Source organism: Leucoraja erinacea, chromosome 2, assembly GCF_028641065.1.
Source record: "Leucoraja erinacea ecotype New England chromosome 2, Leri_hhj_1, whole genome shotgun sequence".
NCBI lineage: Eukaryota > Metazoa > Chordata > Chondrichthyes > Rajiformes > Rajidae > Leucoraja > Leucoraja erinaceus.
In genome coordinates, this window is record NC_073378.1 from 75,646,449 (window position 1) to 75,659,502 (window position 13,054).

Genomic DNA, 13,054 nt, shown 5'->3' on the forward strand with positions numbered 1-13,054 from the left:
AGCCACCTTCTGAGAAAGCTGCTGACTTTCCTCTCCAATCTCTCTATGATGGATATTGGGTCTTCGTAGATAAGCAGTGGCCAGAGTATCCTTGGCAGGATACCATGCTGGTAAATCCATGCCTTGAACTTGCTGGGAAGCCCCAACCGGTCCACTGCTCTCAACCAGCTCTCCAGCTCCTGACAGGTTGCCTGGACAGATGCTGCATCCTTCAGGCTGCTGTTAAACACCTTGCCAAGTCTCTTCACTGGCCTTTCGGAGACAGTTGGGATTGGTGTCCCTTTGCCCTTCTTCAGCACCAGTGACCTTGATTTTCCTGGGTTAAACCTCATCCTTGCCCATCCAATCAGTTTCTCCAACCCCTGCAGGATCCACCTGCTTCCTGGCACTGACTCAGTGGTGACAGTCAGGTTGTCCAATGAAGGCTCTGATTGGTGGTTGCCGCATTCCTGACTTGGTCTGAGGGCCCCGGCATTCTGGCTCAGCAGACTTGACGATCATGTTCATCGCCAAGGCAACAAGGATCACAGAGATGGTACAGCCTGTGATGATCACAACCTCCAGTCTGTGCCACTCTGATGTTACTGACCCTGATGAGACTCTCATGCTGAACTGGTTGTAATAGTCCAGGATGAGATTTGCCACTTGGCCCTGCACATGATGCTTAGCCATGACTGTCTGGATCAATATATTAAACTGAAACTGGTCATCTGCTATTGTGCTTTCTCATGTGGCTAAATGTTAAATATTGTTTGATAATGTTCTAGTGAAAGTTTTAGAATATTTTAGAACATAAAAGGATGGAGCAGATTATTTTGACAATATGACATCCTGTATATATAACACACATTCAATGCCTTTTCATTTTACAGATTTTAATATGGATGTATTTGTGGAGGTAGATAAATAATTAAGGGAACCTGTAACAAAATCACCTATTTGCATATTAAAAGTTCAGAATTGTTGATGGAGATAATGAACAAAGTGAGCAGGCTTAGACACACTGAGATTAATTGAGTAATAGTTTCTTCTTTCCAAATCCATTCTTGTTAACCATCCTTCTTGTTTACAAACCAAAAACTGGAATCTGACAACGTTATTGGTTCCACTGTGTATTTAATTACTAGCAAATTAGCTTGTTGTGTAAAATATTCTGCAGATCTGGAAACATTTTCAACATACATGCTTCATTCATTTGGCACAAATATATAAACACAGACATCACTCAAGATCACAAAATAAATTTGTAGCTTATATGGGTACAGCAGCTGACCTCAATATTGCAAACATTTTGCAAAAAAGATGCACCCTTTGCTTCTTAATCTGGCTAAATGGAAACAAGGCTCAGTTGGTCAAATATACGGTTGTACTCAGAGCAACAACACTGGGAAGGGGAAAAAGACAATTTATTTACAGAGAGTAAATTAAATTTGTGATGACACTACAAGATATGAAGAACATGATTTTAGTTTATGGGTTGTTTAGCATGGAAACAGGGCCTTCAACTCACACAGACCCACAATCACTCATTCACACAAGTTGTATGTTACCATTCACTTTCATTTCCACTCCCTATACATTTGGGGCAATTTAGAGACAAATTAACCTACCAGCCCTCACGTCTTTGGTATGCGTAGGGAAGAAACTAGAGCACCCTGAAGAAACCCATGTGGTCACAAGTAGAACATGCAAAATCTGCACAGAAGCCCCCCCCGCCCCCAGGTCCTGGGTCTCATGCACTGTGAGGCAGCAGCTCGACCAGCTGCGCCCAACATTTTCAAAGGACAATATGCCAATGGATGAAATGAAACCTCATCAGCCTCGTCTTAGGCAGTCCTCAGGATTAATTACAACTTACTTCCATTCCAGTTTGTGGAACTCAATGAATCTTCTGCTGATGGTGCAGGTGGTGACCAATGGAGCAGGCAGGAGGGAGGTTTGTGAGGTGGTCAACTCCTTCCACTGCTTGTGCAGTCTTTGTGTACTTATGATGCATGGCCTGGAGATTCTTTGTATCATATAGAATGTTTCTTCTCTACAACTACTATGACATCCTGGTGTTGGCCACTGACTCGGCTCAAACACAAGTGCCATTCACATTCTACAGCATGACTACTGGAGGTTCGGGCAACCATGGTTCAGGAGTGTAGTCACTGGGCATTGAATGATTTCCCATGAGTCTGAAGATTTACTGCATTCCCAAAAGGAATTTGAGATATAACATTGTAACTAGAAAGATTGATAAAACGTTGGGGCAATGACACAGCCTTGTTTGTCTCTTGTCTTCATGGGGATTGGTTCCATTGTAGAGCTACTGGTTAGTATCACAACTTGTATGCCATCATGGAAGAAGAGCTAGTTGGAGTGGAAATTCTCGGAGGGACAATTGGAAGAGAGTTTTCCATAGTTCCTCCCGAATGGTGGAATGCAAAACTTTGGTCAACAACAATGCATAGGCAGAAGATCAATTTCAGCTAGCAATTATTGGTTGCTTAGCAAATTGAATGTATATTGCTTTTTTATATAGTTCTTAATGAGTGTCACTGACCAGTGACATTTATATTTATTGCTGACCCGAAATCTCATTGATAAGATTATGGTAAGCCACGACCTTTACATATTGGACTCTCATGTAATAACATCCACAATGTGTATGCTATTTTATGAACGGACTTTTCTGTTTAATGAACTGCTATCTGAAGTGAGATTTATCAATATGAGTGAAATATTAAACTGGGAGGTATTCAATCGGGAAAATCTCATGAATCACAGTGACAATATAGCCTGAAATACATACTACACAATCAGGGCCACAATGCCAGGAATTAAAAATAATTTAGTTTAAACCTCATTTGAAGCAGCATTATAGATAATTTAAATTGGCAATTTATTTCACATTTTAATAATTAAAAGAGGGGCATACAGCATTCTTAAGAACAGGTTTGAATGCATGGCCATTATAACAGCATGTGAATATTTGCAAAATGTACTTCCCTTCTCAGCAGTCAATTTCCCCTAAAATTAATCAGAATAGTTTAAAAGGAACAATTACATAAATTCTACGAAAATTCAGTTTTGGTTCTCAACCTAAGCACTATAAAAAGTCAAAGTTTATTAAGATGTTTCACAGTTATCTAGATCAAAATTATTATGAAAGCACTGATGCACTGAGACAACTCATTGCCTCTTTGCCTTTAATTATGAACCACAAATGCAGCCCAAATGCATAAACTGAAATGAAGAGGTTTTCTCTCTGCAGATGTCAAGAGTTCGTCAAAAATATTTTCAGAATAATAAATAGGATTATCTGTGCACAAAGCCACTGGGTACACACCTAGAGATGGGTTTGAAGAAACATGAAATAACAAAGATAAAAATGAAAATAACATTTGCATCCAAATTGTTGTTTTCTTGTTTGAGCCAGAGTAAATTATAGGCACTTTTTTAAATCTGATCTATAGTGGGGAAAATGTGGAATGTTTCATCCTTATGACAGGCATTCTTTCCACTTTGGGAATAAAATAAAAAAATCTGAAAATATATTTAATAAATTAAAGGTTTTGCTGGAAATATTGAACTGATCACCAAAATAAGGTGGCTGATGTGAAGCAATGTGGCAATTCTTGCTGCGGAATGTTGTTATTTATCCCCCAAGTAGCAGCAGATTCAGATACTTTAAGCATGTGTATCTGAACACGGATAACATTAACACGCTGATAGATTAAATTTCCCTACATTGCCTTTCACACCCATCAATGAGGTTCACAATATTTGCACAGGTAAGGGTTGTGCTGCCCCACCCATGTCAGCAGATGGCCCCGGTTCCAGGGTCGATACTTCCGCTAACAAGATCAGCTTTATGCGTTTGAAGCAAGTAAATGCTGGACTGGGTATGTGATATTTGAGCAATGTGTTTTGGTGGCAGTCTGCAATGTCCACTTTAATAGTTCCATTGTAGAAACAAGGAGCTGCAGATGCTAGTTTACTAAGAAAAGGCACAAAGTGCTGGAGTAACTCAGGAGGTCAGATAGCATCCCTGGAGAACATGGATAGGTGGTTTCAGGTTGGTTCGGCGACCTGAAACAACATCTATCCAAGTTCTCCAGGAATACTGCCTGACCTGCTGAGTTACTCTAGCATTTTATGTCTTTCATTACTTTTATTTCTCTCTAGATGACTTGGTTAATATTTTCTATAATTTCAGTTTTCATCTCAGATATCCAGCAACTGCAGTACTGGTACTTGGCTTTAATCTTAATTTGAAGTTTATTTTGCCTCTCCAAAATACCGGAAGTTCAACTGGGTTATGAACCATAGGCATTTCAACAGAAAGTGAGAATTTCCTATTTCCAAGAACCATGACCTGCAAAGTCTAAGAATAAAGTAGGGCCCACTAAAGACTAAAAGGGTAACATTTTTTTTTTAAATGACCAGTCTGAAAGGACTATATTACAACCCTATATTAAAATGAGAGATTGGACACCTCTCTAAAAAAAAACATAGAAGTGGTCCTTTTCCCCTTAGATAGCCCAATTAGATTATCCAAGAGTTACATAATGAAGACAGTGAATAGAAACTGACTAGTATTAAATGAGAAGTTTGCAATCCAATATTGTCCTCCTCTCTCAAAATCTGTAGGAATGTTCCTCTTTCCTTTTGTGCAGTGATCAATCGGGAGAGTCTTTTCCAAACTTAACTAAGATGGGACAGGTTTTTATTTCAAAATCACGACTTTATCCAGATCAGGGTTACATGCTTAGTATTACTATGTGCCCTCCATTGCTGATCAATATATTTGCGGCAAACCAAGACATTACAACATAAAAACAGATGCTGCTGCCCGGCCTGCTGAATATTTCCAAATATCTGTGCTGGAGTAGATTTTGCAAGGACCAGTATTTCATTTTAGCTTATTATTTCGATTTGTTATTTTATTATTATTATTTCGATATCTTTGGAATCCAAGTTGCATCATAAGACACAGAATCACATTTATTAAACCTGCAGCTGCCTGTTTCAACGAGGTGCATTTGCAGTTTCAGTGAGCTTATATGCAACAGTATAAGGGGATAAACATTCATTTCCTTTAAGGAGTGTCTTTCAAATGTCAATATGTCCCTTGGGCTTTGACAGGTAATGAACTACTTTTGAAAGCAACTATATTTATACAGGAAACCAGGCAATTTGCACACCCAGATTTGATAAGCAACCAGATCAGCCAAATGTGGACAACAAACTGATAATAAGGAGGGGAAGCCAAGAAAATATGAGAAAAACCCCCCAATTGATTTAAGAGGCTAGTGCTGCGACATTAAGAAAAATAACCGATCTCTTCTGATCTCAGTTCAGTTCAGTTTATGGTCACGCATACCGAGGTACTGTGAAAAGCTTTTTGTTGCATGCTGTCCAGCCAGCAGAAAGACAAATTATGATTACAATTAATCCCCCCTCACGGCAGTTCCCCCCCTCTCTCTTCGACCGCTACCGAGGCTCCACCACTGCCGCGAGGCTTCAATGCAGCTGCCGCTTCACCATCACCCCACCGCTACCGCCGAGGCTTCAGCGCCCAGGCTTCGGCCCAGGCAGGTTTATTCGCCCAGCTTTTCCGCAGCCTCCTGGGGTGGGCGAGTTGGGCCTACCGGGCGGGTTCCGGTCCGGGCTTCAGTCTTCAGTCACCCATTCCTTCTCTCCAGAGATGCTGCCCGTTTCACTGAGTTACTCTAGCATTTTGTGTCTATCTTCAGTTTAAACCAGCATCTGCAGTTCCTTATACTCATTTCTTAAACTTGAAGCAGTCTGACTGAAACGCCAGGGCGAATTTTAAATTCCATCTTTTACTGCCTTGTGCCATTTTTACATTTAAAAACTGGTAGCAACTTTTGTGGTTGGCTGATGGAGCATATGAGTGAAAATTCAGATCACTGTGAAACTAACATACACTGCATATAAAATGTATTTAAACACAGCATATATCTGAAATAGGTAATGCATTTTAAAGATAAAGTAAATTATTCTTTGCAATGAGAAGGAAATATTTCCACTATTAAAGTGCAACCATAATCCAAATAATGACTCATATGTCTGCAATTTCTGAAGTAGGCAGCGGCAGAGTTAAACACGACAATCTATAATGTAGAAACAAGGAACTACAGATGCAGGCCCATGCATGAAAGGACACAAAGTGCTGGAATAACTCAACAGATCAGGCAGCATCTCTGGAGAACATGGACAGGTGACATTTCGGGTCTAGACTCTCAAAATCCCCCTTACCTTTGTCCACCTATTTCCTGCCATGCTTCTTCTACTCTATCCTCTTCCAGCTTTCTTCTCCCCGCTACAATCAGTCTGAAGACGGGTCTCAACCTGAAACGCCGCCGATCCATGTTTGCCAGAGATGCCGCCTGCCTGACCTGCTGATTTACTCCAGCACTTTGTGTTTGTATGGGAATTTAAAGTTTAGCTTTAGTTTAGAGATACAGCGCGGAAACAGTCCCTTCGGCCCACTGGGTCCGTGCCGCCCAGTGATCCTCGAACATTAACACCATCCTATCAGTCTGAAGAAGGGTTTTGGCCCGAAACGTTGCCTATTTCCTTCGCTCCATAGATGCTGCCGCACCCGCTGTTTCTCCAGCATCTGCAGTTCCTTCTTGAACACTATCCTACACCCACTAGGGACAATTTTTACATTTACCACGCCCATTAACCTACAAACCAGTACTTCTTTGGAGTTGTTTTAAGTGATTCCCTGCTCCTCAATAGGTTACAATATTTTGTTAACTTTTCCAATCAAAAGAAATCACCATGATCTGTCTAGAACTTCAATGGTAAATGGTTCTTTATTATCAAGTACAGCTACAGGTATCTGGGAACAGTGACATTCTTATTTTGCATACAGTGTATTGTCATGCATAAGTACAACCTCCTATTAAATACAGAACATCGAAACAGCCCACTGAGTCCATATGCAAAAGTCGTCAAATTCGGCGCCATTTCCAAAGCCTAATGTTACAGTTCACATATAATTGGTTTATGTCCAGAGACACCAAAACAGTGTGGTTGAGGAAGAAAAGTTGAAAATCACTGAAAGATATCAATGGACTGGTTAGGTAGGCACAAAAGTTGCAAATGGAATTCATTTTACAGATTGGGAAGCAAATAAAAATGCAAAACACAGAAGGATGATCGGAGGGATCTTTGAAGCATGTCCACAGGCCTCTGAAGTTTATTGATGACATCAGTGGAAACTGTTATGAACAGTGTCACAGCAGTTAGTGCTGCTCCATTACAAGTTCGACCGTGACCTTGGTTGCAGTCTTATAGAGTTTGCACATTCTCTAAGTCTGCATGGGTTTCTTTAGGTGTTCCAGTTTCCTCCCACATCCCAAAGATGTACTTTTAAGTTTACATGTTTCTGCAAACTACCCTTAGTGTAGACAAAATGTTTAAGAAGGAACTGCAGATGCTGGAAAATCGAAGGTAGAGGAAAATGGTGGAGAAACTCAGTGGGTGCGGCAGCATCTATGGAGCGAAGGAAATAGGCAACGTTTCGGGCCGAAACCCTTCTTCAGGCTGATGTAGGGTGGGTGGAGGGGGACAGGAAGAAGAAAGGAATAGGAGGAGCCAGAGGGCTGAGGGAGGGCTGAGAAGGGGAGGTGATAATAAGGGCTACCGGAAATTGGAGAAGTCAATGTTCATGCCGCTGGGGTACAAACTGCCCAATGGAAATATGAGGTGCTGCTCCTCCAATTTATGGTGATGTTCACTCTGGCCATGGAGGTGGCCCAGAACAGAAAAGTTGGAATGGGAGGGAGAGTTGAAGTGCGGTGCCACCGGGAGATCAGGTAGGTTATTGCGGACTGAGCAAAGGTGTTCGGCAAAACGATCGGCAAGCCCACGCTTGGTCTCACCGATGTAGATCAGCTGACATCTAGAGCAGCGGATGCAATAGATGAGGTTGGAGGAGGTGCAGGTGAACCTCTGTCGCACCTGGAACGACCGCTTGGGTCCTTGAATGGAGTCGAGGGGGGAGGTAAAGCGACAAGTAGGATTTATGAGCATGTGTGAGAGAATACGTTACAAGGAAATAAGAGGATTGGGAATATGATAGGACTGCTTTGCTGGGTTCTTGGTTCTTGGCCCTCCAGAAATATTCCAAATGAAATTTAAACTGGAGTTGGCGGAGAGTGGACTTCAGCAAAAAAGCATTCTTGGAGAAGAAGAGCTACATTAAATTTAGTTGCGTCTGGTAGGGTAACTATGGGAGTTGTCATCAAACCAATGGACTGAGCAGCCTTTTTCTGATTCATAAAACAAACTGCTAAAGGAACTTAGCGGGACAGGCAGCATCTTCAAACTAAAGAAGGGTCTTGACCCGAATGGTCATCTGTTCATTTCCTTTCACAGATGCTGCCTGACCCCAACAGTTATTTCGCAGGTATTCTTTATGCTTAGGATTTGTTTAAACTTGGTTTGGGAACAGCTCCATCAAAGACCGCAAGAAATTGCAGTAAATTGTGGACGCAGCCCAGACCATCACACAAACCAACCTCCCTTCTTTTGACTCTATTTGCACCTCACGCTGGCTCGGCTAGGCCAGCCGCATAATCAAGGACAAGTCGTACCCTTGCCACTCCCATCTTCTCCCCTCTCCCATCAGGCAAAAGGTACAGATGTGTGAAAATGCACACCGCCAGATGCGGGGACAGTTTCTTCCCAGCTGTTAGCAGGCAACTGAATCATCCTACCACAACCAGAGAGCAGCGCTGAACTACTATCTACCTCTTTGATGACCTCCTTGATCGGACTTGCTGGCTTTACCTTGCACTAAATGTTATTCACTTAAAAGTGTGTCTGTACACTGTAAATGGATCGATTGTAATCATGTATTGTCTTTCTGCTGACTGGTTAGCATGCAACACAATGCTTTTCATGTGAAATTCACAATAAATTAAACTGAAACTGAAGATTCCAGCATCTGCAATCTCATGTCTGCTCTCGAATCATTGTAATTAAGTAAGTTGTTATAATGCAACAGGTTTATAGGGCAGACAGAACTTGCTGCCAAATAAGAGGCCCAACTACCTTCTCCTGATTTTCGTAGCAAGTGTGCACCTTCCTCTTGCAGATCCAATGTCAACAATTGCTGAATAACAACACTCTTATCATAGGTTTTTCCACACAGAGAGTTGTGAGTGTGGAATTCTCAGCCTCAGTGGGCGGTGGAAGCTGGTTCTCTGGATGCTTTCAAGAGAGCGTTAGATAGAGCTCTAACGGATAGTGGAGTTAAGGGATATGGAGAGAAGGCAGGAATGTGGTACTGATTGTGGATGATCAGCTATGATCATATTGAATGGCGGTGCTGGCTCGAAGGGCCGAATGGCCTACTCCTGCACCTATTGTCTAAAGCTTAGGGAAGGGCCTAGCTTGATGTCAAATGTCATTATGCCGGGTGACATATTGCAACGCTTTGCGACCAATGGCACTAACGTCCGTGGTGATGAAGTGGGTGGGTTTGAGAGAAGCCATGGAGCGAGATCGGGGGCAAACAGTGATTGTGGGCAAAGCCAGGCGAGAGGGATTCTTTTATTATGGAATTAAACTCCTTCCAATAAAAAGGATCATTTACCGGATAAGATGAGGATTGTTGTCGGGTAAAAGGCACGGCGCCAATGCTGACTGACCTGCTGAGTATTCACAGCACTCCCTATTTACCTTCTTGCAATTCTTCTTGGACATGTGAAGATGACATATGTCAGTTTGTTGTTCATAGACTGCAGCTTGGCATTCAACACCATCATCCACTCCAAACTTGTTACCAAGTTCAGGGAACAGGGTTTCTGCACATCTTTTCTGCATCCTTGATTTCGTTATCACCAGAACACAATTGGTATGAATTGGCAGCAACATTTCCCCCTATAACATTTCACTCTATAACCATGACTGTGTAGCAGACACAGGTTCAACTCCATCTTTACATTTTTTGATGATATCACCATTGTTGGACGAATTACAGATAACGATGAGTCAGAGTGTAAGAGGGAGATAGATCATTTGATTGAACGGTTCCAGAACAACCTTGTTCTCAAAATCAGTAAAACCAAGGAAGTGATTGTTGACTTTAGATGTGTAAGGCCGAGGATCCACAAACCTGTCTACATCGATGGGTCGGTGGTGAAGAGAGTGAAAAACATCAAGCTTCTGGGTGTGCTTATCTCTGAACATCTGTCCTGGATCCAGTACATTAATGCAATCATAACGCCTCTACTTCCTTAGAAGATTGAGGAGATTTGGTATGTCAATAAATACTCTCTTGTTGTACAGTAGAGCACAGTGGTCGCATCAGGGCCTGGTACGGTAACTCAAAGCACCAGGAACAACAGAACGGGCTGGCAGTGGCGCAGCGGTAGAGTTGCTGCATTTCAGCGTTAGAGACCCGGGTAAGATCCTGGCCACGGGTGCCGTCTGTACAGAGTTTGCACGTTCTCACATGAATTTTCTCCAGATTCTCCAGTTTCCTCCCACACTCTAGAGACATATAGGTTTGTAGGTTAATTGGCTTCTGTAAAATTGTAAATTGTCTCCAGTAAGTAGGATAGTGCTAGTGTAAAGTCTGATCACTGGTCAGCACAGACTCAGAGGGCCTAAGGGCCTGTTTCCACACTGCATCTCTAACGTCTATGAGATTACAAGAAGTGGTGAATACTGCCTGGCCCGTCACAGGTACTGACCTCCCTGCTATTGAAAGGATCTATATAAGGCACTGCCTCAAAAAGGTAGCCAGCATCATCAAGGACCAACACCAGCCTGAGTATGAAAACAGTGATGTCCAGTTTCAGGAACAACTTCTTCCCAACAACCATCAGGCTATTGACCACTACGAACTCGAACTAAACTTCGACCTACCTTGGTTGCACTTGGGAACTCAGCCTTTTTTTCCCTTTGCACTATATTGTGTTTTTTTTTTAATTGATTTTTTTTTGCTTATTATATTATCTATTCGATACAACTCTATATTTACACATCTGTTGTGCTGCTGCAAGTAAAATGCCATTGTTCTGTATCTGTACACAGGACTATAAAACAATCCTGACTTGAAATAACTCAAATAAACTATGTGCACTGGTTAAGAAACACTCACTGGTGTCACCAGTGTCGAAACAAGTGTCAGCAGCCATGATAATAAATAAATCCAAATTATTTATTTTTATTATTACAATGAAAAATATTTACAAACAATTAAAAACATAAGGAAACCCCACTAAAAAAAGTGACCCATGCACTTCATTCCCTTCCTTTGCATATCAATCAATAGGCTCCATATTCTGGACCAAGGACAGTTAATGTAGGTTCAGTGAGTGGATAAGTAACAGGGTATGGGTGAAGTATTTAGTACAGAAGATTGGTTGGACAAAAAATAGAGGATGTAGCAGTGAATGGTGCAAACAGTGTGAGTAGAACAAATATGGATGAACCATTAATGGCGACATTGGTACATTTGATCCGAGCTGTTTGTGTGCTGTGATGGGCGAGGTCAAAATTTGAAGGGTCTCAATCCAAAACGTCACCTATTCCCTTTCTCCAGAGATGCTGCCTGAGTTACTCCAACATTTTGTGCCTATCATGATTGGAAGGATTCGAACAAAGAGACCCTTTGAAAAGATGCAGACAGACATCATGGTAATAACACGAGGGGAGAGGTAACACCTAAAGAGGCCAGTATTAAAGTATGTACTGACATGGGAGTCGAGGGGCGATTGGGTGGCCCGTTGTATACAGAGGAAGTTGAAAAGAGGGAAGTTAGAGATGTAGGTAGGTCTGTGGCTGGAAGTTTGGTCTTGAGGAGGTAAAGTTCCTGACACTTGCCCAGATGTTCTCAATCTGAAAGACAGATAATTGCAAGGGGTGCCTATTTGAAGGGAAGAAACAGGAAGGGTTTAAACATGTTTGCAGTGGCGGAAAATAAACGTTTACACCCAAGCGGGCGAAAGCTCAGAAGACGGGCTGATAACAAAGCGGACTCGTACCCCGTGCACTAATGTGGGCGCAGCATTTACCTGAGACGGTGGAGTTGATGTCCTGGTTGAGGAGCAGCGTCGCCATCCCGGACCCGGACCCGGAGCGCGCGGCCACTACCGCCTTCTGACGGACAGCCAGCGCGGCCAATCAACCCGCGCCCAGGGCACGACATGGACCAATGGGCCGAGTGTAACGGGGCGGTGGGAGGGACTTGTCGGTGGGCGGGACTTGGGGCGGTGGGTGGGCGAGCCCGGCAGCGGTGGGTGGTGGCAGCAGCACCAGAGGTGGGTGGTGGCAGAGGTGGGTGGTGGCAGCACAGAGGTGGGTGGTGGCAGCAGCAGCAGAGGTGGGTGGTGGCAACAGCAGCGGTGGTGGGTGGTGGCAACAGCAGCGGTGGTGGGTGGTGGCAACAGCAGAGGTGGGTGGTGGCAACAGCACCAGAGGTGGGTGGTGGCAGAGGTGGGTGGTGGTGGCAGCAGCAGAGGTGGGTGGTGGCAGAGGTGGGCGGCAGCAGCAGAGGTGGCAAACAGCAGCAGAGGTGGTGGCAGCAAAGGTGGAGGGGTGCAGTGGTGGGTGGCAGCAGCGGTGGGTGGTGGCAGCAGAGGTGGGTGGCAGCAAAGGTGGGTGCAGCAGGGTGGGTGGCAGTAGCAGCGGTGGGTGGGCAGCAGTAGCGGTGGGTGGCAGGCGGTGGACGGCAGCAGCAGAGGTGGGCGGTAGCAGCAGCGGTGGGGCGGCAGCAGCAGCGGTGGGGGCGGCAGCAGCAGCGGTGGGCGGCAGCAGCAGTGGTGGGTGGCAGCAAAGGTGGGCGGGCAGCAGCGGTGGGCGGCAGCAGCAGCGGTGGGTGGCAGCGGTGGGCGGCAGCAGCAGAGGTGGGTGGCAGCAAAGGTGGGCGGCAGCAGCAGAGGTGGGCGGCAGCAGCAGCGGTGGGTGGCAGCAGCAAAGGTGGGCGGCAGCAGCAGCGGTGGGTGGCAGCAGCAAAGGTGGGCGGCAGCGCTGGGAACCAGTGGTGGGACAGTGGGGTGTAACATTTTGTATGGCA

General features: G+C 44.1%; 1 protein-coding gene across 1 annotated transcript in view; it reads right to left on the reverse strand.

The window, feature by feature from the left end:
* LOC129711287 (inactive ubiquitin thioesterase OTULINL-like) overlaps positions 1 to 12,198 on the reverse strand; it is a 40,951-nt gene extending 28,753 nt beyond the window's left edge. Inside the window, exon 1 of the mRNA XM_055658835.1 lies at positions 12,054 to 12,198. Coding sequence (XP_055514810.1) covers positions 12,054 to 12,099 — 46 coding nt within the window. The 5' untranslated portion in view covers positions 12,100 to 12,198. The remainder of the gene's footprint in view (positions 1 to 12,053) is intronic.
* Positions 12,199 to 13,054: the final 856 nt, after the last annotated feature.